This window comes from Colius striatus, chromosome 2 (genome assembly GCF_028858725.1).
Source record: "Colius striatus isolate bColStr4 chromosome 2, bColStr4.1.hap1, whole genome shotgun sequence".
Taxonomy (NCBI): domain Eukaryota; kingdom Metazoa; phylum Chordata; class Aves; order Coliiformes; family Coliidae; genus Colius; species Colius striatus.
In genome coordinates, this window is record NC_084760.1 from 58,165,769 (window position 1) to 58,193,598 (window position 27,830).

General features: G+C 38.1%; 1 protein-coding gene across 2 annotated transcripts in view; it reads right to left on the bottom strand.

Moving 5' to 3' along the window:
* Positions 1-27,830, bottom strand: part of PTPRK (protein tyrosine phosphatase receptor type K) — a 405,248-nt gene that overhangs the window by 178,447 nt on the left and 198,971 nt on the right. For both annotated transcript variants that reach the window (XM_061990648.1, XM_061990647.1), the window contains exon 6: positions 20,497-20,671. In XM_061990648.1, coding sequence (XP_061846632.1) covers positions 20,497-20,671 — 175 coding nt within the window. The remainder of the gene's footprint in view (positions 1-20,496; positions 20,672-27,830) is intronic.

Here is a 27,830-nt window from a genome sequence, read left to right on the forward strand (position 1 = left end):
GTGATCAGGTAGATGTGTATTGCTAAGTATTCCCCATTGACATGCTGGCAAAGTCTTTTTTCCCCAGCTTCTGAGGCACGTTCTCAGGGTGCACATCCTTCTGCTTAGTACTCTCATCCAACCAGTGAAAACTCAGGAACTATGCAACCAGAGCACAAAACTAATTCTAGCTTTTTCTCCAATCCTCAAATAATTTGTTTCTCAGGGCCACACAAGTGCAGGAAATCTATTTTATAGTTAACTTTGGTTACAGCCAAGAATATAGACATACCAGAAACCAATCTCATACACATGCATTTTAAACCTTCCTAAGTGCAGTGACTTAGAAACTGAAAACAGAGTAACTCCAAATAAAAACATCTTCCTTCTCTTTGAGAATGAAATGAGCTAGATAGGCTGAGGTTGAGGTTGGGTTTTTTTTTTTTTTTGGTGGAGATGCTAGTGGTGGGTGGTGGAACAAAACGTGTTCCAGTTGTTTGTGGTGGTTTAGCCCTGGCTGAACAATAACCAAACCACATAGTTACTCACTCCTCCCCACCTTAGCAGGATGGGGAGGAGAATCAAGAGAGGTCTAGAACTTTGTGGGTTGAGATAAGGACAACTTAACAGAACACCACACAGAGCAAGCAGTTACAATGACGACCAAGGGACACAGAAAACCAGCGCTGCCCGGTGTCACTGCTCACGACGGGCAGCCCGACAGCAGAACCACAGTTCCCGCACTCGCCTCAGCGCCGCCCCGCGCCGGCCGCTGCCCTTTTAGCCTGAGTGTGACGTCGCATGGGTTTGAATAGCCTGGCCACGCCCCCTGGCGGCGGATGGAGAGAGTTAACCCTATCCCGGCCAAATCCAGGACAAGGGGTAAGTTAAAAAAAAATGAATAATTCATCAAAATTCAGCAAATAGTTGCAATAAAAAGCCTGAAGACCCTCTACATCCATTCCTCTTGTCTAACTGAACTGGAGCATGGATTTAAGCTGACTTTCCACTTCCCAGGACAGAGCCTGAACCTGTTCAGGGATTCTCCAGATAAGTCTCTACATCCCTCCTTTTGAAGTTGAACCCTTTTCTGTAAGTCATTTATCTACCTAGAAGGTCAGGAGAAAGCATGTTTTTTAGGCACGGCTCCAATGAATGCAGCAATATTTTTATCCGCAGTAAGAGTATTCTGTGGATAGATGCAACCAGTTTATCTCATTTTCCTTAAGATATTAAAGAATAAAGAAATAAAATGGCAAATAAAGTCAAAGCTGATTAATGCAAAGCAGTGCATGTGAGGAAGAGAATTCCTTATGGACTCTAAATCAATATAATCAGACAGGAACAGTATCTCTGTGGGAAATTTCATGGCCATATCACCTCAGTTCAAGACAAAAAGCCAGATATCAGTGATTATTATTAGGAACAGAATACAAAAGAAAGCATAATATTTTCTGCTACTGTGTAAATTTGCAGTGTTCTCTCATTGAAAATAAAAGATACAGATCTGGTCTTCCTTCCTCCTGATGGATGACACAGAAGACAAGACACAGAAAAGGCCAAAGAAATGTTATCAAACACCCAGGACAACTTCTGTATGTGGAGATATTTAGTAACTCTGGATTACTCAACATAAAGAATGATGATTCAAGAAATACATGCCAGATATTTATGAAATTACAAGTCGCATTAAAAAAAAGTTAATATGGAATGACTTCTGCTATTTCTTGCAGTGAAAAAAAGATGATGCACAACTTCTAAATAAGAGTAGCCTGCAGTTTCAGAGGGAAGTACTTTCTTCTTCAACTCCAATTAACAGTGGGAATTCATTGCTGTAGGACGATAGGAAAATTCAAACATAATTTGACAAATTCACAGAAGGTTCATGAAGGATATGATACACAAATATATTGATATAGTCTCTGGCTTGAAAAATTTGAAGCTGTAGATTGCTAGATGATACGACAATGAATAAAGGGAGTATATCACCGTGTGCCTCTTACATCTTCCCCTTATATACTAAATGATATTTTTGGCCCAGTAGCAGTGTTTTCTGAAATTGCTATCACATTCTTCAGCGGAAAAAAACCAGCAATGGTCAAGTTACTGACTGAATGTTGGACAAAGAGATAAACACAGGCTTCAATCCGTTCTAGGTGAGCGTCCTCTTCATAAAACTATAAATGCTCCAAATCACGTCTTCTTTCAGGGTGTGAATGGTACATGGCTGGTTGGGCACATTTCCTTCCCATTTTATTATAAATTATCATTTTTTTTCTTTTTTTCTAATACTTGAATGGAAAGCTCTTTGTTTTGAAACAAAAGCTACTTTGCAGAGCAAAAGCATTACAAGAAAATCAACTGCAAAAAGAGATGAATTTTCTGTTGATTTACATCCCTCAATCTTTAACATAATATAGATGTAGTAAGAAGTGCATAATTATGTTGTACTGCACGAAGTCATCCCATATGCATAGTATCTTATGAAAATTTTTCTGCCATTCCATCATCCCTTTAATGTGTATGGGAAAATAATCAGTAAATGTAAGCGAAGTCAGCAAGTAAAATAGCTTGTTTGAACTCCTTTAACTGCTCTTCTCACTGCAAGACAATCCATGGGTACTACTGCAGCTTACAATTGTTAAATACCTTAAAAGAAGATAAAATTACCACTTGTCTACACAGCCCTTCCTGCCAAGGCAAAATGTTTTGCCCTGCTGTCTGCCTTTGTTTCACAGTCGGTATAAACAGTTCCCCCACTGGTAAGTATTCTAACCCTGTGGTGTTTCTATTTTCCTTGGCCTGAATTATTTATCATTTCTTTCTCTACAATATTTAAAAGAAAAAAATAGCTAATAGAAGGGAGCCAGTAACATTGCTGAAGCTTGAAGTACCTTTTGAAAAGACTAAAGCAAACTAGGTATTTTCCCTATGTTGACTAATTTTTCTAATGCTATTTAATAAAGTGTTTCTGTTCATGCCCTATGTCATTTACACCGTATATTAACCGACTTTAAAAAAACCCAAAACTCTAAGTGTCTTGAGTGGCACTTCTCTCATCCAGGTTCATAACCCTTTGCTCTTCAGTATATTACTTCTGCCTTTATATTGCCTTCTCTTTTCTTGCCTTCCTCCTCTTAGATATCTTTTTGTGCAACCTGAATTATTTCTAACAATTGCAATCGCTGACCTTTTCTTCAGCAAAAGAATATTTTTAATTTAGACTCAACAAATCATTTGATGAGAGTGCATTTCCCCCCCATTTTTTTTTCTTTTTAGGGGTTTATTGCAGGTGAAAATTTCAAACACACTTTATATCAATGTAGTTATGTGTACATAGCTGTGTTACTTATGGGCTACTAATGGTATGAGAGCCACACACATTTGTTTCGTTTTCCACACTTTAATTATACCTATAAAATCATACTAGCTAAATTCATTAGGATATTGTGGAAAAGTCATTCCAACTGTTACTGTATTTATGTATTTAAATGTCCCGATTTTCATTCTGAACTTAAACTGAACATCCAATTCAATTCAAGGGAGACATTTTACTTCCCTTAACCTTTTTTTTTTCTTTAGTAGATTCTCTCCTCTTCCATCTCAAGTCTGACTGTTCCTCTTCTTAACAATCCAAGATGAGGTTTACTGTGGGTATTTCTATTCAGAGCTATTACATTAAGGCCCATCATTCTGGTATCTGGTTATCTCCTCTACTGTAACAATATGGGCTTGAAGGAACATACTAGTATCTCCTGTCAGCTTCTTTTGGTTCTATCAACTCTTCTAAGGGCATGTTCATACAAGGAAGCTGCCACAGAAAAAAACCCTCAGAACAACAGTGTTTATATCGGGAATCATTCCACACCACATTTCCCCATGGGCACAAAGAACTTGCAGCATAATGTAATTCTCTTGCAATGCAGACTATGGATGCAGTTCACATTATAGCTAAACCAACCTCAAATGACCACAACATTGTGATTCTACTGTTAGAAAACTACCCTGACATCAAAATACCCACTTCTTTCTACCGTGTCTGATTTTTACTAATTTAGCTCTCCAGTCAGCTCATTCCAGAGAGACAAATATGGTTCTTGCAGAACAGAAGCAAGACTAGCACGTCACTGGAGTGGGAGAGGGAAAACAGAAGTATGACCATGCCTTTTGGTGAACCTGCTGTAATATCAGACACTAATGCACATAGATAGTCCTTAATCATGCCTACATATATATTTCAGAAAAGTTACAACAAATAAATAAACAAACAAATAGTGATTGTACGAGGGTGTTCATGAAGCACAGAATCAATCAAAAACAGAACATACAAAAAAGTCCTTCGTAGATTTAGGAAGTTTCATTAATCATGGCAGTATGGAGATGCATCTTTCAGAAAACAGGCTGAAATCAGACCAAATAGTAATTGATTAGGCTTCAGCTCTTTACTGTGTCTGTCTGGAAGGCCCACTCTGTATCTTAACACTGTGAGTGAAGCCAGGATTCTTGCCATTAAAGGATCACTTCAATGATTCCCTCCCCATCAATTAAAATTCTAGAATCCTAATCCCCCACAGGAATCTGATGATCTCTGCTAAGAAGATGATAAATCCCAGCAAATTTCAATAAGGAAACCTCAGGTGCCAAACCTCTGAAAGCCAGCATAGCTGGAAATGCAGGAAGTGCAAGGACACCAAACTGCCACTCACAGGAAACAGACTGTAGGTACCCGGTCCATTAATTTCTGTTAACTGCCTGAGAGCCCAGCTTAGTTTCATTTGCTTCCACTTGGCATCTGCTTAGTCAGTTGGCAAGAAAGCTGTCTTCTTGCTGAAATATAGTTCATCTTAATTATCAGATGTCCTAATCGTACAGATGTCTTAGGGGACGGTCTCCTCACTAAGGTGACAGTTTGCATGTACCACGTACAGTTTGACATGCACTTTCCCTGCTCCAGCTCCCCCTCCCCACCCCTCTTTTTTTTTTTTTAAGGTAAGCAATAGCAACTGTACAAAATGTTCAACTTCAAAGCAAGAACATTCTCCTCCTTTCATTACAAATTCTTTGTTCCAACTTGGAAGCACTGGTATACCATTAAATTCTTATATTAGCATTTGTTTTGGTTTTACAGAAAGGGCAACAAAATTTGGTTAAAGCAAAACTAACTAAACCACTTTTATCTGCCTCCAATTTCAGAAAATTGCTTGGTGAACCTGTTGAAACAGCTACTTGGCTTAGCCTGAATAAAAACTCAATCTGTGCTCTCTCAATCAATTTGTTAACCTTCTATATTATTCAAAGAATAGGCTAAAGCTGCTCCCGGAACAACTGGAAGTAAAACAGGAAGATCACTTTTTTCCTAATTGTGAAAATGTCGCTGACACCAAAGGTAATTTGGAGGTTAAAAAATGTCACTAGGGCACTATTCTTTCTGTTGAAAAGTCCACATACTTAGAGGTCAAGTACTGGAGGTGTTCCCAGGAAAAATAAAACTCATGAAATATTTCTTTAGGCAGCCATGTTGAATGAAAAATGCAAGAGAAAGGTTAAATAGATTCCTGAAATGGCATTAAGAAATAGCTGACGTTAAAGAACTTAAGCAATAAAAAGGAAAAAGGTGGAGGCAAGTTCTCACATAAGACAAAGACAAATCTCAGGAAAGAAGACTGTAAGCTGAAACTCAAACTACATCTCAAACATATTTGCAGACAGACAGAAGGTTGGTATAGCCCATTCTTTTTCACAAAGTGTCTGATTACATTGCTTTTACAGAACCATTTGGAAATGGAGTTACTCTTTCTAGTAAAATACATTTTTTAACCACCTTTCAATTAACTCATTGTCATTTATTGACACATTCAACCTAACAGCATTTTCTCTGCTCCACTGATAAAATTACCAACCAGTAGGTAGATGCCAGAGTTAAATCACATTGCAGTAAGTCCAGCAGAGAGTCTACTGGTGCAAAACTGAAAAACTATGGAAAGAAGGCAATGACAAAAGTGAGGACTGCAGCATGCCATACATAGGAGAACTAGTCGAGAAGGGTATTAACCTGTGTCCGTGCACACTTAAGTTAACTTGCCTAAGGACAACCAATACCAGGTGCCAAGAGGCATAAGAAACCTGGTGAGACAAATCCCTCCCCAGCAGAACCAGAGATGAGTATATTCTTGATGTTGCATTAACACAATGCCAACCAAAAATCAGTAAGAAAGCTGATTTGCTTGTACATTCCTGGGTGAAAGCATGGGCCAAATGGCCTGGTTTGAGAGAATGACAAGTGGGATTTTGCAAATAGCAGTCAATGAGCTGACAGAGTCACCACTGGATTAAGGTTTAAGACCCTTGCTTCAAGTAACAGGCTAAAGCTGCTCCTGGAAAAAGGAAAGAAAAGTATCTTTTCAGAAATACTGGTAGCAAGTTTGCAGCAAGATTTTCCCCACAGTTGCCTACTTGATCAGTTTCTCGGAACACATGCCATGTTTCATCTAAGTAATAGCAAAATGGAGAAAAACATCACAGACAAGGACTCTGGCTTATCCACTACCAAAATGCTGGGCTCCATTCATTTCCCTCAAGCTGCTTAAACTTGTTCAAGAGTTGAGCAGGATTTGTTGCTTCAGTCATTACTATTCTTGGAAAAATTGTGCTGTGTTCCCTCATTCTTTTGTCTTCAGACACTGCGGAGATCAGAAGTTGGTTTAAGGGCACAAGAGGGTGATCTGCAGAGATGCCGCTTTTCTTCTCCCTACATTCTGACTTCATGTCTTTTGCCTTGCCCTGGGGCAGATGCAGACTAGACTAGAAAGAGGCAAAAAGACACAAAAGAGGCTGGTTCTGGATGGCTTTTAAGAGGAAAACTCTATACTGTAAGATGACCCAAGTCTTCAATTAAAAGAACATGAGAGATCTCCTCTTTGGTACACTAAGATGATCAAGTACTATGTAGCATATGCCCACAGGAAGAACTGTGCCCATATTAAAAAAATACCCCACCCTACAACTGTACCCTGGAAGTATCTGACGGCCAATATGAAGCAGTGCTCTATCCACTGCTAGACAGCTGCTTCTTTCTATCTGCAGTAAAGAGAAGAAGAATATATTCCCATGGCTGATGATGCAACCCATAGATGGCAAGCTTGATCACACTGAGTGTATCTCATTTTCTTTAGGATGTGCAAGTCATCCAGTCCTAGAGAAGTGGAAAGTAAAAGAATAAATCAAACATTTCCAACTGCTGTCAACACATTTAAAAGTCAGAGTGAAGTTCAAAGCAAGCATTAAAAATCATGAGACTACAATCTCAATTTCTAAGCCAAAGAAATGCATTTGCTTTACTCATATCTCCCTTCAAAAGCAGTAGCCTTTACATCTCTTGTTAAAACAACAACTTATGACACAAGGATGCCAATGTAAGGAAAAAAAAGAGATTTTAATATAAATCATAAACTGCAACTGCAGGTTAAAAACGTTCTTTTTTTTTAGATTTAATACTTATTAAATAGTGAAATAGATCAGATAATATAACACACTAATCTTGACTTTCTTGGGAAATGAGTACACTGGTCTATAGGCAACTTTGCAAGAAACATGTACAGCACTGACACCTTGTAGTATTCTTTCTTGTGTTCACAAACAGGTATGGTTCTATGGCATCTAGCACAAGAAGCAACAAGCTAATATAAATAGTCAAAAATTTGAATAAAATATTCCACTAGGTTACAGAAATTACTTCAAATAAGGCTTACATTCAGTTAAGTGATAATCCATTTATTTGCAGAAAAATCTAAACAAAAATATAAACTGAGCAAGGTATTTTTACTGCTATTTAAGTATTCAAATTAAATAATTCACACAAAGTTAGGAGTATCATTCTTAATATTAGAACTCTTCACTGAACACAAACCTTACTTTATAAGCCTGGAATCAATACCATGCAATGACTAAGCCTTTCAGATCGCAATAGTTAAGAACATATTTTGTATTTAAATCCTCCTTTCTTGAAGGTTGAAAGTCATGCATGTAAATTGACTGTTGAAAGATTTTTCCCTACCATCTCTACTAATAATTATTATTAGGATGTAAGGTTTATAATCTAAGTCAATTCTAGGCAGTTTCTGATCACTAAGAAGGTAGAATCATAGAATCATAGAATGGTAGGAGTTGGAAGGGACTTTTAGAGATCATCTAGTCCAACTCCCTGCAGAAGCAGGTTAACCTAGGTCAGGTCAAATATGAACATGTCCAGGTGGGTCTTGAAGACCTCCAAGGAAGGAGACTCCACAACCCCTCTGGGCAGCCTGTGCCACTGCTCTGTCACTCTCACAGTGAAATAGTTTTTTCTTATATTTAAGTGGAACTTTTTGTGTTCCAGCTTCATCCCATTACCCCTTTTCCTGTTGCTAGCTACAATAGAAAAAAGGGATGTCCGAACCTCCTGACACCTACCCTTTAGATATTTGTAAATGTTAGTAAGATCTCCCCTCAGTTTCCTCTTTTCTAGACTAGACAGCCCCAGTTCCCGCAGCCTTTCCTCGCAGGAAAGATGTTCAGTCCCCTGATAATCTTGGTGGCCCTGTGCTGGACTCTCTCCAGCACTTCCCTGTCCCTCTTGAGCTGAGGAGCCCAGAACTGGACACAGGACTCCAGATGAGGCCTCACCAGGGCAGAGTAGAGAAGGAGAAGAACCTCCCTTGACCTGCTGGCCATACTCTTCTGGATGCATCCCAGGATGCCATTGGCCTTCTTGGCCATGAGGACACATTGCTGGCTCATGTTTAGCTTATTATCAATCTAGAGGTATTCTTACTTTTTTCTAATACTGTTCACTGAGGTTTGTCTCTGTTTAGTCCACAAGCTCGGGAGTAGAAATTTTCTCATTCATTTACTAGGAAAGAATTCAGAAAGTGAAAAATTATACCTATAACCATGTATTGAAACTATCTGGGATGGTAATCTCCAACTGTTTGGCAGCACAACATATGCTACTAGATTTAAAAGTTAAGTGGCTAAGAAAAATGGACACATAATAACTACATGAAATGCTACAGATGAAGTCTGGGAGGCAAAACAATATTAAAAAAAAAAAAAAAAAACCACAAAAAATGAACCACACAAAGTTTAGGGAAGGGCTAAAAATTCCAGCTGCAGTCCCAACACAAAACTCGTCCTTACTCCTCGAGCAGGTAAGGTTCAAACTCTGCAACATCAACAACATGCATGTAGTTGGGGAACAGAGGAGAGAACCACATTCATTTTCCTTCTAATACCTTTACATCTTCTCCAAAACATGCCTGTTTGCAGTTCTGTATCAGTCTCAATTACAAGAACAAGCAAACCAGCATATCCAAATTCAACACCGCATCATAGCAAGAAGAATTCTTCCTTTCTGCACATAAAGTTCCCTCTTCTTCAGGAGAAGATATGCTTTTCACTATTTTCCATACAATTCTGCAAATACATTATCTTCCAGCAGTTAGCACTGCAGGATAATCCTGCAATATGAATTATTAAACAGTCAAATATTTAAAATTCTTTAGGAAACAAAGAAAGAAAGAAAAAAAAAATGTATCCAAACTATTCTGAGTAAACTTTTTGTAATCTCTTTAAGATTATCATCAAATAGCTTCCCAACCAAGATGATTAAAGGTCACTAGTACATTGCACAGCACATTTTAAGGAGATAAATTCCATTATAATTGCAACAACTATTCCAGCCACAATTTAGACATAGAATCCAATTATCCATTTCATTTTCATTTACACTTCATGGGCTAGATCATTTATCATGTTTCATGATAATGATCAGAAGGCACATGGAAAGCGATTTCTGTAGGTAACAAATTACCTACCATATTAGCACAGCTTACAAGATCCTGTCAACAAGTACTATGCATAAATATGAGGTAATTAAATTTACAATGTGCAGGAGTGTTTGATATGCTACTTGCTTTTCTAGCAGCTGCCAAAAAATCTGGGTTCAACATATCAGTTTAGTACAGTAATTTAGCTCTTCATAACACATCAGGAATCATTATACCACTAGAACACCAACAGGTAGACAGTATGTGGTGGGCTCAAGATCTGGAGATGAATCTCTTATCTTATCTTATCTGGTATCATTGCTTCTTGCCATCAAACCATCCATCATGTCTCTCAAGATAGCTTGGAATGACAGTGCTGCACCCTCACATTACTGCTCCTTGAACTCTGTCTCATCCATCTTTTGCACCGTTCCCTATTTGCAGCTAAGTATCATTTCCCTGCTGCAAAACTGAGTGTGAACCTATAATGCCTTTAACCTGCAGTGCCACTCTAATAGTAATTGATTTCTTTTTATTGCAGACAGCGCTCAGTAAGACTATGTACGGCTGCTGAAGCAGGAAGATGGTCAGCACAGTACTCCTATGCAACTTTCTTAAGATTTTAGGAATATGACCCATTTCCAAGGAAATATCACTGTATTTCCATAGCTAGGTATTTTATAACACATGTATATTTATCAATATATAAAACTGGTATACCAATATATATGCAGTTTGAGTTCCTGCAGTTCACCTACAATTTAATAGCAGGATTCACTCAAATGCAGCTGAAAATTAATGTCAGGGGTGGCTTCACTTTGCATTTTTTGTTAAGTGATTCAGTATTAGAACACTGTTAGATTTTTAAACACATACTAAAGCACACAGGTGCACCTGCATTCAAAAAAGAACTTAGATTAACTCTATATTGATCACGGCAAGACTTGACTAGCATTGATGACTGGTGTACCATAAACGACCCAAGACTAAGCGTTTTAATTCAGCTTCATCTGAATGTTGTTATAAAAGTTTAATAAATCAAAATGATCAAAATGCCCCCAGTGGCAGGTTGGGATTCAGTTTCCAATTCAAATTCTCTTTAATATATGGCTTCTCTGACATCCTGCATTTTCTGCCATCTATGTTGAATTCCAAATGCACTCCTTTTCATCATTACCATGCATCTACTCATCGACACACTTTTTAACAACCCTGCACAATACACAGAGATGTCAAATCTAGAGGGTTTTTCCCCTCCCCCAAAGTGGAAGATGATGGCAGGTAAGGGAACTTTGTCTAACCTTAAGTAAATATTTTTTTTAACCTTCCTGCTAACGTCAAAGGCATTTAAACTGAGACAGACCATCCCGAGCTGCAGTTTTCAAATGAAACATTTGATTTAAACAAATGGAGAGACAGACCAGATACTCAGAGGGAAATTATCCAAGTGAAAGACAGCACTGATGTGGTGTGTCAGTCTGGAGACATGTCTAATTAAGACAAGAAAAATCACATTACTGCAAATGATCTTCATGTCATTATACTTGGATAAAACACAGATATAAGAAACAAAGAAAACTGCCTTATTTTCTCTCTGAAGTGACACCTGCCAAGGGCTTTTTCCTTGCCTCAGTCATTTCTTTGCATTGTCTCCCATCAAGTTTAAAGGCAAACAAGGATCCCACTATTCAGAGTGATTACATTTTATTATCCCAAATGCTTGATTTACTGTTTGGATTCACCTATATACTTTCCCAATAAGGAGGCACATGAGAAAATAACAGAGGTATATAGGAAAACACATAAATGGTGAAATCACGTTCACATAATCAGTCATTAATACCATGTCTGTGGTATCACTTGCAACACAATTTTGAACAGGGCTGAGTAAAGCTGCATCATACTTTGGCTTTGCTTTAAGACAGAGCAAGTGACACCTAGTTTATGGTGTCTGGTAAGCAGCCAGAGGAGCTTATAATACCTGGTCTGCCACAAAAGCAGAAGACCCCAGAGCCAGCACTAGGCTTGCTGGCACACAGCTAACTTCTCTGAAATCGGGATCCATCTGAACAAGTTCATCCAAGATCACTACTTCCCATTATAGGCTTCCACTGATTTTGAGTGACCCTACAGCTGTATTTACCATCAAATCAGTGAGAGACTTCCTCAAGACCTAGTAAGTACAAGCAACAGCCCACTGCCTGGCAAGTAGGGGAGGGCCCTTTTCCTGCCTTCCTCCCTGTTCCAGACCCCTGGCCCTTAGGCCAGCTCTGGCAAGCTGACTAAACTCCCCACTAAGGCAGAAGTGTCCCAGCCAGGTTGAGGAAGAGCAGCTTAATGCCAGTTTTGTTTGTTGAACCAGCCCACAGAAATAGCACAGAAATAGCCCATAGAAATAGTCCCAGCCAGGTTGAGGAACAGCAGCTTAATGCCTGTTTTGTTTGTTGAACCAGCCCACAGAAACAGCACAGCCCTACAGCCAAGAGAAGGAGAGGGATTGTGCATGGCTAGGGGCATAGGAGAGGAGCAAAGCCTCCCTCCCTGCCAACAGCTGCCCTTTCACCATCAGTTTACCCAAAGACTAAACACAGCAATGCCTTAAAGTCCTGCCAAGGCCTGGCTCTCCACAGCTCTACGCTGCTCCTTCTTGGGCCAGCATGGGCATACATCCTCCATGTGGTGAGAGGGGATTACAAATGTAGCTTCAAAACTTTTTTTTTCCCGGCTTAACTTTAGTGGAGGAAAAAAGTGCTTTAACTACATACAGGATTTCCCTAATGCTGCACAAGTATGTAGTGTGGGACAATGGGAGCAGACCTGCAGAGTGAAGGTCTAGGTGCTGAAAACTCAGCAACCCCTGTATGTGCATTTCAGCTAATTTTGCCTGGGATGAACTTTAGTCACTACTGAATGACAACTAACAGCTGGAAAGTATTACCTGCCTACCTTTTGGTTTATGTCTCTCTGAAAGAAGGGTAGTTCCCTTATTCTGACAAGAACCAAGAGTCAGGAAGTAGGGACAATCCAGAGATTTGCTTTAGAAGCACATTCCTGTCTGAACATTTGTGTACATGGTCAACGATTGTCAGAAAACCAGTCAGACCTGCTACATGTTCATTGCTGAACTTAAAATAGTGTCACACCTAATAATTAGGAAAGATACAAGAAAAATTATCTCTAGTTCTAAAACTGATCATATACCTAGAAATGTTATCAACTTCAGATATACAAAAGCAAAGCTCAGAAAGACATAAAAAATGGCACATAAACATCGATCAGGCTAATTACTATTATCCCCAGCCTTTCTCCTTCTCTTTTTTTTCCTTTGTCCTGCTGGTTTCCACCCAGAGTCTGTGGAAAGACAGTTCCTATCATACTTTCCTTGCAGGAAACACAACAGAAACTACGGGCTGCTCAGATTCGTGAATCACCACGCCACACAGCATCAGTACCCACCACAGATGTCAGGAAAAAGTATACACCAGGCAATCAAAATGCTAAGTAAACAACATCCCTTATACCAAATAAGTTAAATAGTTAATTGTCAATCTGGTTTGGTTCCTCTATAGTTATTTTTTAATAGGTGATTTTTAACTACGATCCTCGCAGCTATGAAAAACTTTACAGATGTTCTAAACCTAAGCTTTGACACAAGAGGTTACACATTAGCCATTCTGACCTGTGAATGATAACAGGACTGAGTTTGATTGATTAGGAGAGGATTTAATAACAATAAAGATTGGGGGGAAAAAATCCCAACACAACAAACCATCTCATATCAGCTCAATCACCTTGCATGGTCACCTTTTTGATGTAGCCATTAATTTTCTATTTTGTTAGTAACTGACAAACTCTTTTGACAAGCTCTGTGGCTTTGTGTGTAGAGCAAACAGCATACTTTCAAAAAGCAGTAAGACAAGCAGTATTATCTCTCTGCTTCTGTACTTTGCCCTTCTGTTCTACATTTACACATATTCTCGTTGAATGAGAAAGTAAGGCATAACACTAATGTCCAAGCTGAGAGGTTACTTAAAAGACACTTAAACCACACACCCTGGGGGGTACTTTTGCATCTGCATCTGTGCTCTAAATATCAGCTACTGAATCCAGCCACAGGCAGGACAGGGAGGTATAAGACTTTGGCTTTTTCTCTGATTGAGATCAGTCACCTTAAAGTTCAAGGATCAGCACTGAAACAGCTAGCTTTTGCCTAATGAGAATACTAATTTAGTCTATATGAAGCAGAACAAAACTGACGTCTTACAAGATAAAAGCAAAATGTGTGCTTTACCTTACAAGTTTCAGATCTTCCTGAAGAACAAATCTCAGAATTACAGGAGAGCAATAGCTCACATTAAAAAAAATTCAAGATGATTTTAAAGAGATGGAGACATACTTCACACAAACTAAGCCAACACTGCAATGAAAAAAATCGGTTAATCACACAATACAAGAGACTAATCTTTGTTGAGAATTCAAGGTTTTACTTCTAGTGATAGTACCACACAAGAATGATTTAAAAAATCATATACATATGAAAAGACTTTGAAATGAAAGTACTTTGTTCCTCCCTTGAAAAAATGTAAACAATCAAATTGACTGCTACAAAGCATTGTAGCATTTAATTTTAACATGTGGGACAGAAATTATCCTCAGCAAGTTTGCGAATGACACCAAACTGGGAGGAGTGCCTGAGCAAAGGGCCACTTTGTCATCCAGAGGGATCTCAACAGGTTGCTGAAATGAGTCGACAAGGGCCTCAAAGTTTAGCAAGAGGAAGTGCAAAGTCCTGTACCTGGGGGGGAAACAACCTCAGGTACCACGATATACTGGGGGTCACCCAGTTGGAAAGCAGATTATCAGAAAAAGAGTTGGAGTCCTGGTGGACACCACGTTGAACGTGAGTCAGCAGTATGTCCTTGTATCAACAAAATTGCTAATGGTAGCCTGGGCTGCATCAGATAAAATATTGCCAGCATGTTAAAGCTAATCCTTCTACCCAACACTGATGAGGCCATATCTGAATTGCTGGGTCCAGTACTGACCTCCGCATTAAAAGACATGGACATACTAGAGAGAGTTCAGTGGAGGAACATCCAAAGATGATGAAGTGAATAGAGCATCTCTCCTACCAGGAAAGGCTGAGCTAGCTAGGAACTGTTTAGCCTGCAGAAAAGAAGGCTCAGGAGAGATCTCACCAGTGTGTATAAATACCTGAAGGGAGGTACAAAGGAAACAGAGATGGACTGTTTTCAGTGGTGTCCTGTGACAGGACACGATGGACACAAACTGAAATGAAGGAGGCTCATCTGGACATCAGGAAATGGGTTTTTTTTACTGTGAGGGTGAGTCAGCACAGACTGCCCAGACAAGCTGTAGAGTCTTCATTCTTCGAGATATTCAGAAGTTATCTGGACGTGGTCCTGGGCAACTGGCTGTAGGTGGTTCTGCTTGAGCAAGGGAGTTTGACCAGGTGACCTCCAGAGGTCCCTTCAAATCTCAGTCATCCTGATTATGCCACTTCAAATGTAACCTTGCACAGACAAAATTGCTCAATGTGTAACAACAGAATAGAGCCTATGAGAAAGGAATTAAAAACAAAGGATGCCCCAAAGAGATTGACTCCTGGACTCGCTGAAGGTGAATGATATGACCAGAGGTGCCAAAAAATTCCAAAAAACTCATTCTACTATTCATCAGATAGAGAACATAAAACTGGAGGACAGAGATGAGGATCATTTGCAAAACTGGTGCAAAAAGAGCCTATTTGCAAGCAGAGAGTATATATGCAAACTAGCAGATGTATCTATCTGCCACCTAGTGCTCTCCTTAGCATATTTTTAAGTCTGCTGAACAAACCAACCAGGCAGCAAAATTGCAGGCACACCATCTGGAGTAAGCCCAGAGATTTAAGGTTTTTTTCCAGACATAACAAGTATGAGTGAAATTTTGAAAGTGAATTTTGGTCCACAACTTTCTCAAATGGTAATATTTCAGAGTTTTCTTTTAAGAGAAAAAAGATAATGCTCCTATGAGAAGTATTATCAGAGAGAAACTCCATGATCACAGTGTTCTGGCATCACCAAGGACAAGCCAAATAGCTGGTTTTCCCAATGGAAAATCCTAAACAGATTGCAGACAGGAAAGGCACAAATATCACTGCCACATTTACATAATAAGATCTGCTCCGATGTCAAACTAATCCCAGTAAGGGAAACAAAGAAGACTATCACCACAAAACCTAGTGACTTAGAGGAGAGATTGCTTGCCTTGTCAAAGCAAATAAAAAAATCAAAATAACCTCTTTCATAAACTCATATAAACAGGTCAGTTTACGAGAACTTGTCATTTCTGGAAGAAGAATCAGAAGATAGTAGAGGAAAGTAAGTGAGGGAAAATTGCCTTTCTTTTCTGTTGCTAACTTGGATTTACCAGGGACATGAAGGCAACTCCATATTGGAACTATAAATCAAACTGTATGCATCCCCTTGCTTTGACCCCGCCATAGAAGAGCTGTTTGGGTTGGATGAAAAAATGTTAAAAAGAAAAACTATACTCACCAAGTGAAAACATAAAAAAATCCCATACGAATTTATGACTCAAATGAAATTAGAAACTTATCAGTAGAACCAGACATATGGTAGAGCTATTCACAGATTTTTAATAAACATTTCAGTTGATTCCTGCATTTTGAGGTTTTTTCCCTTTTCTTCCCCATCTTTAACTTTAATCTACATTTTCTTCCAAGTAATCTATGTAGGATCCACTACATAAAATAAAACACACCGCATTTCCTGATGATTTTGCAGTATGCAGTAGTATAATATTAAGTTTTGTACAAAATTAATCTTCTAACATGTGGCTACTTTAAAGGAAGTCAAATTTGGGAATACACTTTAAACAGCGTAATTCATTAGCTTTTAGTTTTTGTTTGTTTGGGGTTTTTTTCAATCTGATTAACAAACTGCTGTTTCATGAAAATAAAATTGAAAAATCAAAGACTTATCGCTCACATGAATACTCCAGGTACTGCAGAATTAAGACATTCCAAACAGGGACAAACTAAATTAGCATTATTTTACAATGTCTTGCTAACAAACACTATAACAATGCAACAACAGCTTCACCTCCTCCTGATTTAATGTCAGATCAAGTACAGAAGTTGATCACAACTGCTGTGATGAAAACTACTTTGTTTCTCAATGCACAAGATCATTCTTCTGATAAATATTGCCAACTTCAGACAAATATTCCAGTGTTTTTTCCAAGAGCTCTCAACAATGGCACAGTACAAGACCTGATTACAGGGCAAAGTTCTTCTGAAGATCATTTGGTACTGTAGTTTGGAAAGTATATACAATTGTGTATATCAAGTATAAACATGAACCAGGCCACAAGTGATGTCTATGGGCACTTAATCTCTAGAATTCCATGTTAAGTAGCAAAAGGAGAAGAAAGACTTTAAGAGCATGATACACTTGTTCTCAAAAGCAAGTAAGAAACAAGTAAAAAGAAAGTAGCTGTCAGTGTCTTGTTCACTCTTCCTTATGTTACTGCTACAGCTACTGTTCCTCCCAGTATCTTCCTTAGGTTCCATCCCAGAGAACCCTGAAGACTTCAAGAAACTGCCTTGCCAGAAATTGCCAGTTTACCAGACACCAAGGGAAGATATAAATAGTTGATTAATCAGATCGGCCTATTCAGGAGGTTAAGTTAACTAACAGTAATGACAGCACCAAGCTTCCTGTAAAAGAAGGGAAAGGGAAATCTCCTATATGAATCCAAGAATGACAGTAATTCCATAGAAATCAGGCTAAAAAAAAAAAAAAAAAAAAATCAATACGAGACGGCCTCTGAGCTGGGAGCTTAAGACAAGCTCTAAGCAAAGGTGAGACATTAAAACCATTGACTGGAAATACTTTTGGTGAAATGTCATAATTGAATTACAAATCTTTTCCTGGTCTGATTTTTCTTCAAAAAATTTATCAGGGCAATTGAGTTATCCTTTTCAACATCTTTAAAGGTATACTATCCCGCAGAGGTAACCACACTTGTAACAAAGCTGAGAACTCCACTGAAAGTAATTTTTCTGTTAAAACTCAAAATGGAAAAACACACATTTTTTCAACATTATATACATTATATAACTGCAAATTTGGCTAACTTATGGACTGCTGATCAGAAAAGTACCAGATGCCTCTACACCTGTATTATGTTACCATATGTCTGCACAGATATGGAATATGGAAGGATCTCGGGCTACATAACTAAACACCCATGTTTTGAGTTACTGGGTAACAACTCCTCTTCCCCATCCCTTACTCTCAAATAACAGTGTTGTCAATAAAGTTTGGCTTCTACAAACTGAAGACTTTATCATTAGTCAAAATGATCTGGAAGCAATACTGAAGTCATGACAAAGTAAACTGTGTTTCATCATTTTTTTCTCCTCTGGCTGTGAGAACACACAGATCAATACTCTTCAGCATGAGAATTCTGCAGCAAAATTTTCATTTGCTACAAACAGCAACAAAAGGGCCCCAAGCATGCTCTGTCACTTTCAGTTTAGAAGGAAATGCACTAATAAACTCTTCCCCCTGGGTCATCTTTGACAATGGGCAATACTATGCCAGCTCTTATTAAAGGCAATTCGTATCAGTGGCCCAAAAATTTCCTTTAAAATTACCATCTTTTGTATCCATGTAGCAGGATGTCAGCTTTAAAGTGCCACTGAGATATAGGACCTGTCATTATGGTTAATTTTCAGTACAGTTTTAACACCAGGGTAGCTGATCCCTAAGGGTATGCTTTTTTGGCTAACAAGATTTATTTAGTGGTTATCCAGACAAACAAGAAAATGTATTACTGTATATTGCTTTTCAAATATAACAGCAAGCAATAAATCCTACAATAAAACATAAATCTTTGTTCTCTACCATGATGTCAAATAGATGAAAATGTTTTTAGAACATTAAACTTTCCCTTTTTAAAAATATATGGGTATATATATGTATAAACATGCAAAAAGATATTTCTAAAAATAAAAGGTTAAAATTCTTGGGCTTCCAATCCAAAAAGCACACAAAAAATAAAATTCAGCTTAAAATGTATAACTTATGTAGCTGTTGTATCTATAGCTAGATAACAATTTTATGTTTTGAGCTGTAAAGATGATATTCTGTATCAAATGACTGAAACTTCTCAGCATGACAATATACTGCATTTAAAATATAAGGTACTACGAAGTTTGCTATTGTTACCTCATTTTTTGAGCAAAACGGTGTTTTAAACGCCACTTTATTGTTCTATTATACTAGAAAAAAATAGAAAACTTAATTTATTGGATAAATACATCTCTTTGCCATGCTTTTCTAAGAACAAAACAAAAAGTTTGCTTTCATGCTGCCACAGGACTAATTTAATTTTATTGGGATGAAGACCATCTTGCACTTTTCTAGACAAAAGGCACATCTAACAACAACAACAACAAAAAGCTGTTAACATATTGTCTAAATCCTTATATGGTCAGCAAATCCCATTTTTATTGATGTTATATAGAAGATATAAAATCTTGTTGACCTCAATCAACTGGTCTCTCAGGGAAAAGCCCTTTGACACCAAATGACAGATACCAAATATTTTTCCATCATTTCCTATGCCAGTTTTATTTCTACAAGCTGAGGAATGAACTTGCTTTCCCTGTCCCAGCTCCACATGCAATTGCTGACTCCCAGATGCTAACTGACCAAATGGCCCAGTGTTGGACCAGCAAGTCAATCATTCTGTGCCCAACCCCTAAACTTGCCAGGCCAAAACAGCCCTCTCATAGTAGGTAGCAGCATGACTTTGTACACTACTTCTTTTTCCTAGTTTAAAAAGATTAAGCCTTATCACACCTATGATGTGAAATGGGTGAAATGGGCAGTTTTGCATGTGACACAATTAGGCAAGGAGAGGCTTATATAGCTTATCCCAGATCAAAAAGAAAATGACCTTTGGAAGTGAAAATTGAACTCCTACATTCAACTATATCCTTTGCCAGTCAAGTATACATGCTTCCAGAACACAAAATGCACAAATAAAAAAAAATCATCAGCCCAGTCTCACCACAAACAATCTACGGTTGCATCTCAGCAGGTTTCTGAATGAATTGCAGCAAGAAAAAAAATCCAAACCTGTTTCATGTGGAAAAAGCAAGTTTAGCTTTTTCTCCCCTCCTACTTCAGAGGCTGCAAATCATCACAGAACATTTCCATGTGTTGTCAGCCATTAGGTAGGTGAAAGTTTATAACTATTTTCATATACCTGTCTCCCAGGTAACATAACAATGTATCATTTGGTGTACTACTAGTCTACTCAAGGCAACACATAAGGGATATTAACCAATTAGAGCAGAATCTTTCTTGTCTGTAAAAGTACTTATGAAAAATTATGAAGTTTTTACTTTAAGTTCAAGAAATAGCATCCACAGAAAAGCATACAGGCATGTTACACACATTGCAGTACCAGAGTTTTTACACACATGCATTCTAGGGAAAGCAAGAAGTTTTGCAAATCAGTCTTTCATTTTATGACAATTTCAGAAGCTTCACAGGGCTACCTTGGTACGATCATTTCAGATCAAGGAATCTGTAGGCTAAACAAAACATGTAAGTAGAAAACATTGGTAGTAAGAGCATTTGACTGGATAAAATGAAAGTAATTAAAACTTTACCTCTAACAATAAGTTGAGCAAAATTTGACACTCCAGAACCTCTCTCTGACTGAGTTACACAGCGGTATAAATCCTGGTCAGTTTTTGTCACTTCTTGTAACTTAAAGGTAGCAGCAAATCTTCTGTGATTGATATTTTTAGTCTGAGCAACTGGAATATCTTCCCCATTCCTCCTCTGAAAATAAAAGGAAACAAGGCAGAGCTATCTTGTAAGAGTACAAAAGACATTTATCACGATCATCATACAAGGAATACATTAGAAAAATGCCAAATGCATTCAGCCCCTGCTGTATTTCCATGGTAGAAGACCTCAGTTCTGGGGTCCCATCAACAGACAAGAAGTACTCAAAAGCATTTCAGAATCAAGTTTGGGAGTGAAAAGCACCGTCAGGCTTTCACACTGCTACATAACACGGCCATAACATACTTAACCGACATCGATTCATAGCTGGAACCATCCTAGGAGAGCTCAGTAGTAGCAGCTCTAGTCTTAAGAAAATTCATTCAACTTTAATTAAAATTATAACAAATATATTGGGTGTATTGTAAGAAAGATTTAAAGGAACCTGACATTGAGGGAATTCACAGGTTTTCATCAGCTCTTTTTCAGCAATCTGTCACTGCTTCCTTTTTGATGATACCTTTTATCTGTCCAAATTCAATACCTTCTAAAATTGTACCTTTGTTATACTAAGCACCACCTATCTACCTCAGGCTAGTTGAAATAAAAAGGGGAGGGAAGGAAACTGCTAAAAGAGGAATAATGTATATTTCATTTAAAGGAAGGAGCTTAAAGAGGTTTGGAAAAAAAAAAAAATCACAGGTACCAGAAACCACTGAAAAATTTCATCTGTCCGAAGCTGTGGGACAGAGTGACAGGTCAGTAAGGCAGAAACAGTCTGAGTTCTTTTGTGAACTTTTTCCCTTGTTCATATTAAATGCTCAGTTTTGATTTCAAATCGAAAAATAGAGCCTCCACTAAAAGTTAGCATTAAAAAAATGCCCTCGACCACAAGCCAAGTGAACAAACGATGTCACTGCTCTTTCCCATAGATCAGCCACATGTTACTCCCCAAGCAGGATTTAGTTTCTGAGCACTCAGTTTTGCTCAGTCCTCAGAAAAGTGCCAGCATTTTCTTGTAACTACATTGTCTGCTCTGCTCAATACATAGCAAAATGTGACCTCCATGGACATTTTTAGCTCTAATCAACCCCTGGAAGGAGAAACTTCATTGAGGTCTTAAACTCTTAGCTTTCTGTCTAACACAAGAAACACTACTGCTGAGCTGCAGAGTTTAATAACCTGAAAGCCTGTGGCAAAACACAAAAGGGAGAAAAAGGAGATGAGTTAATGCTCTATGTGTATATTATCCAGCCTACTGTCACAGGCAGGACTACTTCATAACACTCAAACACTTCATTTTACATCTACCCTTTATGATCTTTGGAGGGGTTAGTCACTCTCTAAACAGTTTTGCAGTAGATTGGCCAGGAGTTCAGCACTATCTCAAACTCACTGAAACAAGTATTTATTTTAACTATCAATATGTTTAAATGTAGGAATTTTAGCTTCATCCGTCTTTGTTGCAGCAATCAAAGCACACGCCCCAGGATTCACTGCAAGCCTTGGGTGAAAACTTCTATCAAAAATTTGTCGTGGATTTCAGTCACTAGCACTCCACTACAAAGACCATGCTATTACCTTCAACAGCAGGTTTATTGGTGTGATTCTTCCTCATTTCATGAAGAAAACATCTGGTTCCCATTCCCAACCACCCTCTTTGCCATTACACCAGAAATGGCAGGGAGCTGAGTTACAGGTGTTAGGTCAGCCTGCAGGACTGGGCCAGAATATACAGTGAGATACAAAAAGTGAAACCAGGTCTTCAAAAAAAGATTGTGCAAGAGATGCTTCCAAAAGATCCTCTGACAGCTTTTCCCTAAAACAGTCACCATGGGATAACCACAAATCTGCTTATCACATGAATGCTATCTGACAGAGCCTTTACATAACAAAAGCAAAGGAGGTTGTGCACTTGGAAACCTGGATCCACTGCAGCTCAGTCAAGTCACCCCGCAGCAGGCATGGGCTTCCTCCTCAGCTCTGCAAATATCTGCCTCCTATTAAGGAAGTTTGCTGATGCCTGCAAAGACTCCTATGAATGAAAGGACCTATTTAACTTTAGGGATCAATGAAATTAATAAAATCCAATATCACACAAATGGTGATGGTAAAGACTTTATTTCAGTGCTGCTTAAGCTACAGTAAAATTATTTTGTGGGAGATGCGCCTCCATCCTCCAGCTGGCTTCTCCTGATAGCAAATGCTAAGCCTGAAAGCAGAATTTTCAAACTACTTTCCCCCCTACCCTAAATTTCAACCAAAGGCTTGAACTCTCTGTGCTAACTTAATATAAAATTTGGATCCAGTGCCTTGAAGCAACCAAAATAAACAAACTTCATGGTACTTTCTTCCTTTCATGCTTGACTATACCCTCTCACAGCATGTGCCCTCAATGCCATACCGCAGACAACCAGCAAAGCAAACTTAATCTCCCCCACTAAACACAAAGTTGCCATATAATTGTTAAAATTACTAAGCAGCATATAATTAAAAGAAAGCATATTGTTAAAAATTATATGACAGCAGACTTGACATGTAACCCATGTAATTCAGTCATTCTTACTCTGCTATTGGGGGGGGGGGGAGGGGAATAATATTAGAAGAAATTTTCTCTTCAGTAAGTCCAGTGCTTCAAATTTGATTGCCAGGCACTCAGTCTGCAGCAGAGGCACACATCCAAGCTTGCTGTGTAAAATAATTCACCCTCCGAAGCTCAGAACTTGCTTACTTAAGCTCATCTGCATGTTTCATGTTGAGAAACGAAGTGAACTGGGCTCATACATAAAATAAAATATTAATGAACCTCCAGAGCAATTAATCAAAATGAAATTTAAGAAGCTTTACAGTTTTACTCCAAAAACAAAACCCAGGATTTTTTTTCCTATTTACATCAGTGATTTCCTACCACTTTTATCTTACAAGGCTTAGAGTAGTTGCTCAGATTTCTCTGTATTAGAATTTGTTCCCTGGGAATCCAACTGCATGATTACATTTTCAAGTACAGCCTATTCATTAAAATGTTTTTCCATCATTAAAATGTTACAAAGTTCAACCAAAAGAAAGTTGTCACTTACAACTGGATGTAAAGAAAATACCCTGTATTTCTTTCAGTGTGTATCCCCTTACACTGGTGAGCCATTAGCCAGTCAGACTTCAGATGCACTGCCACGATCTCTTAATTAAATTCTTCTTTTTAATGTCAGGGCATTACTACTGATTTTAAAGGAGAGGAAAGAAAGGCAGCAGTGCTCTCTGCTTATTAGCAGTTTCCTGGTACATACTGTTTCAATTTATGTCCTGCTCACACTGAACAGAGCTTGAAAATGCTGCTCAATTAGGTTTTAAAAATTCAATTTAAAATTAATGTGGAATTATACTAATAGGTAATGGCTGTACTCTGTGCCATCCTTGGTTGCTCCAGTCCCTTGCTGTCTGATTTGATAACACTGAATTGCTCATTTAGTAGAGGTCATCACCAGGCAGTTCTCCTCCTTTTGTGAAAATAACTGTGGGCTTCCAAAGAATTACTCTCTATAAACACTTGATTAAAAGAAATAAAAGCATGTGGAAAAACCTCCTTAATTCTGATATTTCAGACACTTAAAATTATTACCTCAAATAAGTCTCTATGACTTCAAGGTTATTTTTAATTTGATAGGAACAGGATTTTTGTAAACAAAGACAAGAGTAAAGTCTACACAGCTTAAAAAACAATCCTAGGCAAATTAAAAATTAGCCTTATTTTTTTCTTTTCTCTCTCATTAAATAAATAAAAAATTTAATAAACATAAAATAAAATTTTAATGGATCTTCCAGAACCTGAATGCAACAAGAAGTATATATACCCCAAAAATCTTATTTAATAGAAAGAATTTAGGTACATTTCTAATTTTCTAATAAAAAAATTAAACTTATCTGAATTTTCCTCTCAACTTTTCAGGTTGAAAAGTAGTGGGGTCTGCTCTTTTACTTAAACAGCAATAAGATACCATAACTTTCTGTGGTGATGTTCTCTATTAATTTTCAAAGTCTCTTTTTTTTCATGCTAGTGATTTTTATCAGCCTGGACAGCATAACCTTACACATCCCCATCCCTTTCTTAGTGTAAACACCTTAAAATAAGAACACTCCACTGCTAATAATTAGAGTCAACTCTGGTTGCCTTCTCAGGCTCTCAGCTGGATGCTGCGATGCCTCCAGAGATCAGATGTCAACACTTCAGCTGCAGTGACACACACATTACTCTGGCAGCAGCAGCACCCACTTCACTTGGTACCCACTCACTCCCTCCTCAGTTTCAGTTCTTGTGCTCACACATAAAACTGACCTGGAATTAATAAAAAAACCCAACTTCCTGGAAAATGTACTTCCTCCCCATACATTACCATCACTAAACACATTAGCTCATGATCAGATTCACCGTGTGGCCATAGGGTGCAGAGGAGAAGTCAGGATCTGTGCAGGGTGCAAGCTGAGAGTTTCGTTTAAGCAATTTGGTCTCTGAAGGTGTAAGCAAAACTTCATCGGACAGCAGAAAGGCTGGAAGGATGCCTCCAGTAGCCCAGGAAATTACATCTCTGCTGCTCCGAGGAAAAAGGAATTTGTAACTTCTGTGCTCTGAAACAGTCCTGCTTTTATGCATCGTGTAAAGGGGGAAATGGCTTTTTTTGCAAGAGGGAAAAGGGTTGAATGTGGATAGTCTGAATGCCAGCAATAACATGCAACCTCTGCCAAAGACAGTTTTGAAAAAAATCAAACAATGTGGCAGAAATAAACAACATGAATAACTATACTTCTAAAATTTTACTTGTATGCAGTCTGGCACTTTTTGGCACACACAGCATGTCCTTTTACAGCATTTAGGACCTAATTCCCAATCAGAGGAAGATCTGTCTAAAAATTTTGTATCGTTTTATTCTCTTAAACAAATGTCTTGATACATATTCTTAAGACTTTAAAACTCATTAAGCATCCTAGAAACGTAATCAATCATGACATCTACTTATCATAAGAAATGATAAATAAACTTGTAATTTTTTTCCCTACCCAAGAAACAACAAAGGGGATTCTTTGTCAGTCAATTTTATGTAGAAATACTTAAGACTAGAGACTTTTTTTTTCCAAGCAGAACAGAAATTGTAATTAGAGCTTAATACGCCTAGATAGTCCTATCTTCTTCTCAGTATCCAAGAAAGTGAAGAAGCATTTTCTTTTCTTTGATTGTTTTTTAACAAAAAGCATAGAGTTAAGCATTTTTTTTAGCAGGAAATTAACACAATCTGCTGGTCTCCCTACATCCATGGAAAACCAGACTTTCTAAGGAACTACACATTCATTTGTTAGCAGGAAAAGCATCACAGTTTTTTCCCATGAAAACGTATACTGAAGACCCTGAATACATGTGACAAGCCAAGTTTTATCCTGCATACTGTACTCAGTACAGAAAATTCCATGATTACTTCAAATGTTTCATGCACTGCTGTTACTCAACTTGTCCACTTCGAAATAGCTCCATTTCTCTCTCGCACTGAACTGTCTACTGAGGAAAACAATGGTTCTCATGAAATAATCTAATTGAGAGCCATCTGGCCCTCAGAGGTGGCAATTCTAATTTCTTTTATTATAATAAAATCCACTGGAGGCAAAATAGTAAGCTCCTACTACAGTGTACCTGGTCATTCCACTACACAACTAAAAAGATGGTCCTTTCTCTGGACATTCTAAAGTCTTTTATTTTGAACCTGATCTAACACACATCACAAAATTTACCTATAGGTTTTCAGAAAGCTATACTTTTTGAATGCGGTGTTCTTGATTTTTAAAATCCTCATAATTAAAAATCACTATAATTAACAAAAATATGAATTCTGGACACAATGATTAAAGATCTAAATCACTCTGAGCACTGCATGCTGAACTACAGGATTCATCCTGCAGCTCAAAACAAACAAAAAAATCTGATTACTTAGGAGAAGACAATGAAGAAAAAAAGTTGTAAAAAAAATCTAACCTACTATTCAAGAGCAACACCACAAGTTCTTAAAACATTTCTCAGCAGATGATTTTGCTCTTTTCTATAAGCAGTCAAGTATACCAGCTGCTCCTATTGTTCTAGTCCTGCAGCTATTTGAGGAAACTGAGGTCTGGGGTACATACCTACCACACATCATAACGTTTAGGAGACAATCTGAATGCAGATATTAACAGATTAGACTCACAGGACTTAATGGTCAAGGAATTTATAACATCTGTTTTCATAAACATAATCTTCATTTCAGGTGTCTCCTTTGTATGCATTTAAGCCACTGGCTGGCTGAAGAAATACTAACAGGACTACACAGAGTGACCAAATTTCTACCACAGCTGGTGTAGCTGTAAACTACAAAATATCCGCAGGAAAAGGCGGCACATGGTGTTACAGGTGGTCAGTGAGCTGCCTCTCAGTACCATTGTGGGCACAGCCCTCTCAGCGCCAGCCGCTGCAGGAGCAGCAGTGTCCCTAGGGAAGACCTACAGGGATGACAGCCCCAAAGGCTGCAGTGTGAACTAAATGACTGGTAGCTATACAGGCTGGAGGACTTGGTTAACTGGGGCAGAATGAAATTGAAACCAGAAGGATTACAGTATTTCATGTTGCTGAAACCTAAGATGACTGGGCAAGTAAGACAGACTGCCATATTTATCCAAGAAGCTGACAAATTGAGGAGGGAGAGAGGGAGAACAGTTCATTCATAGTTATATGACATAGGTGAATATGGAGTGGAAAGATGGGAAAAAACCCGTCACTTTGTGAAATAAACAGGAGAATCTCAGTTTGAAGCTATAAATATAATATTTTTCATTGGTGAATATCCTTTATAACCATGTCAAAATCAGCTGAGTGTGATACAGAATTAACTACAAGTCATTTACAAGGAGCTTGATATATCACTTCAAGGCAGCTTTTCATGCATCTTAAAAAAATTTTTTAGAAAACCAGAAAGCCTATCACAGAACATAAATATAATGAGGTGAAAGTGCAGGTAAAATAGACAAGTCATTGCAAAAGAGAAGTCCTGTCTTCTGTGCTTCACTACTCTGCTGCTCACTTTCAATACCATCTTTTCTATAAGTAAAAGCAATCAATGATGAGACAGATGAGAAAAGTGAAGTTTCTGGTGCAATAGAAAAAGAACTTATATGTTGCTTGGCCATTATCAGTAATCAAGAT